The sequence below is a fragment of the Asparagus officinalis genome, chromosome 5 (genome assembly GCF_001876935.1).
Source record: "Asparagus officinalis chromosome 5, Aspof.V1, whole genome shotgun sequence".
Lineage (NCBI taxonomy): Eukaryota > Viridiplantae > Streptophyta > Magnoliopsida > Asparagales > Asparagaceae > Asparagus > Asparagus officinalis.
Genome location: NC_033798.1, coordinates 72,292,419 through 72,293,201, shown reverse-complemented (window position 1 = coordinate 72,293,201; position 783 = coordinate 72,292,419). Strand labels below are relative to the sequence as shown.

Sequence of the window (783 nt, the reverse complement as noted above, 5' to 3'; positions counted from 1 at the left end):
CAACTAACTTTTTCCTCGTAGAATAACCTCTGACCAAAAAAGGACTTCAAAGAAACTGAAAGACTAAACACACAACTAACTTTTTCCTCGTAGAATAACCTCTGACCAAAAAAGGACTTCAAAGAAACTGAAAGACTAAACACACGTCATCCAACTAACTTTTTCCTCGTAGAATAACCTCTGACCAAAAAAGGACTTCAAAGAAACTGAAAGACTAAACACACGTCATCGATAATCAATAACAAAACATAATTTTCAGTAACCAAGTAGAAGATTTGAGCTAACTGCATCATTAAGGAAAAAAACTATAAGAAATAAATTGTAGAATATGGTTTTAACATAAAGAAACAATAAGGCTAAGATTAACAAGCTAATGACAGGTAATGCAAAAAACGAACAATAACTACACCCAATTTTCTTCTTGTGGTCATCCGTTCAAGGACTCGAACCTAAGGATCATCACAAACCTAGCCATCGCCGTCTTTTTAATCGACAAAATACCAGCTCAAATTACAAAATCTTAAAGGGTCGTTACCATTCTAGAATGCACTGAAGGTGGAACTCATGCTTGCAGCTAGTCACCTGAGAACAACCAACAGCAACAGGCACAACAAAAAACACTAAGAACCCAAACAAAAACAAAATAAGGACAAACCTAAAAAAAATCCATACAAAACTCAAATTCGACCACAAACCGTCGAGGGGTCACTCTCGCAGAAATCCTCAAGGCATATACTGCAAGAATCATCGCAGGCATCCTGGGCTCCCCCCTCGACGAAGGCG

At 37.7% G+C, this 783-nt stretch overlaps 1 protein-coding gene across 1 annotated transcript in view; it reads right to left on the bottom strand.

The window, feature by feature from the left end:
- LOC109843847 (E3 ubiquitin-protein ligase RHF2A-like) overlaps positions 1 to 783 on the bottom strand; it is a 14,654-nt gene that overhangs the window by 13,488 nt on the left and 383 nt on the right. Inside the window, 2 exon segments of the mRNA XM_020412810.1 lie at positions 536 to 582; positions 696 to 783. The exon segment at positions 696 to 783 is cut by the window's right edge and continues 8 nt beyond it. Coding sequence (XP_020268399.1) covers positions 536 to 582; positions 696 to 783 — 135 coding nt within the window.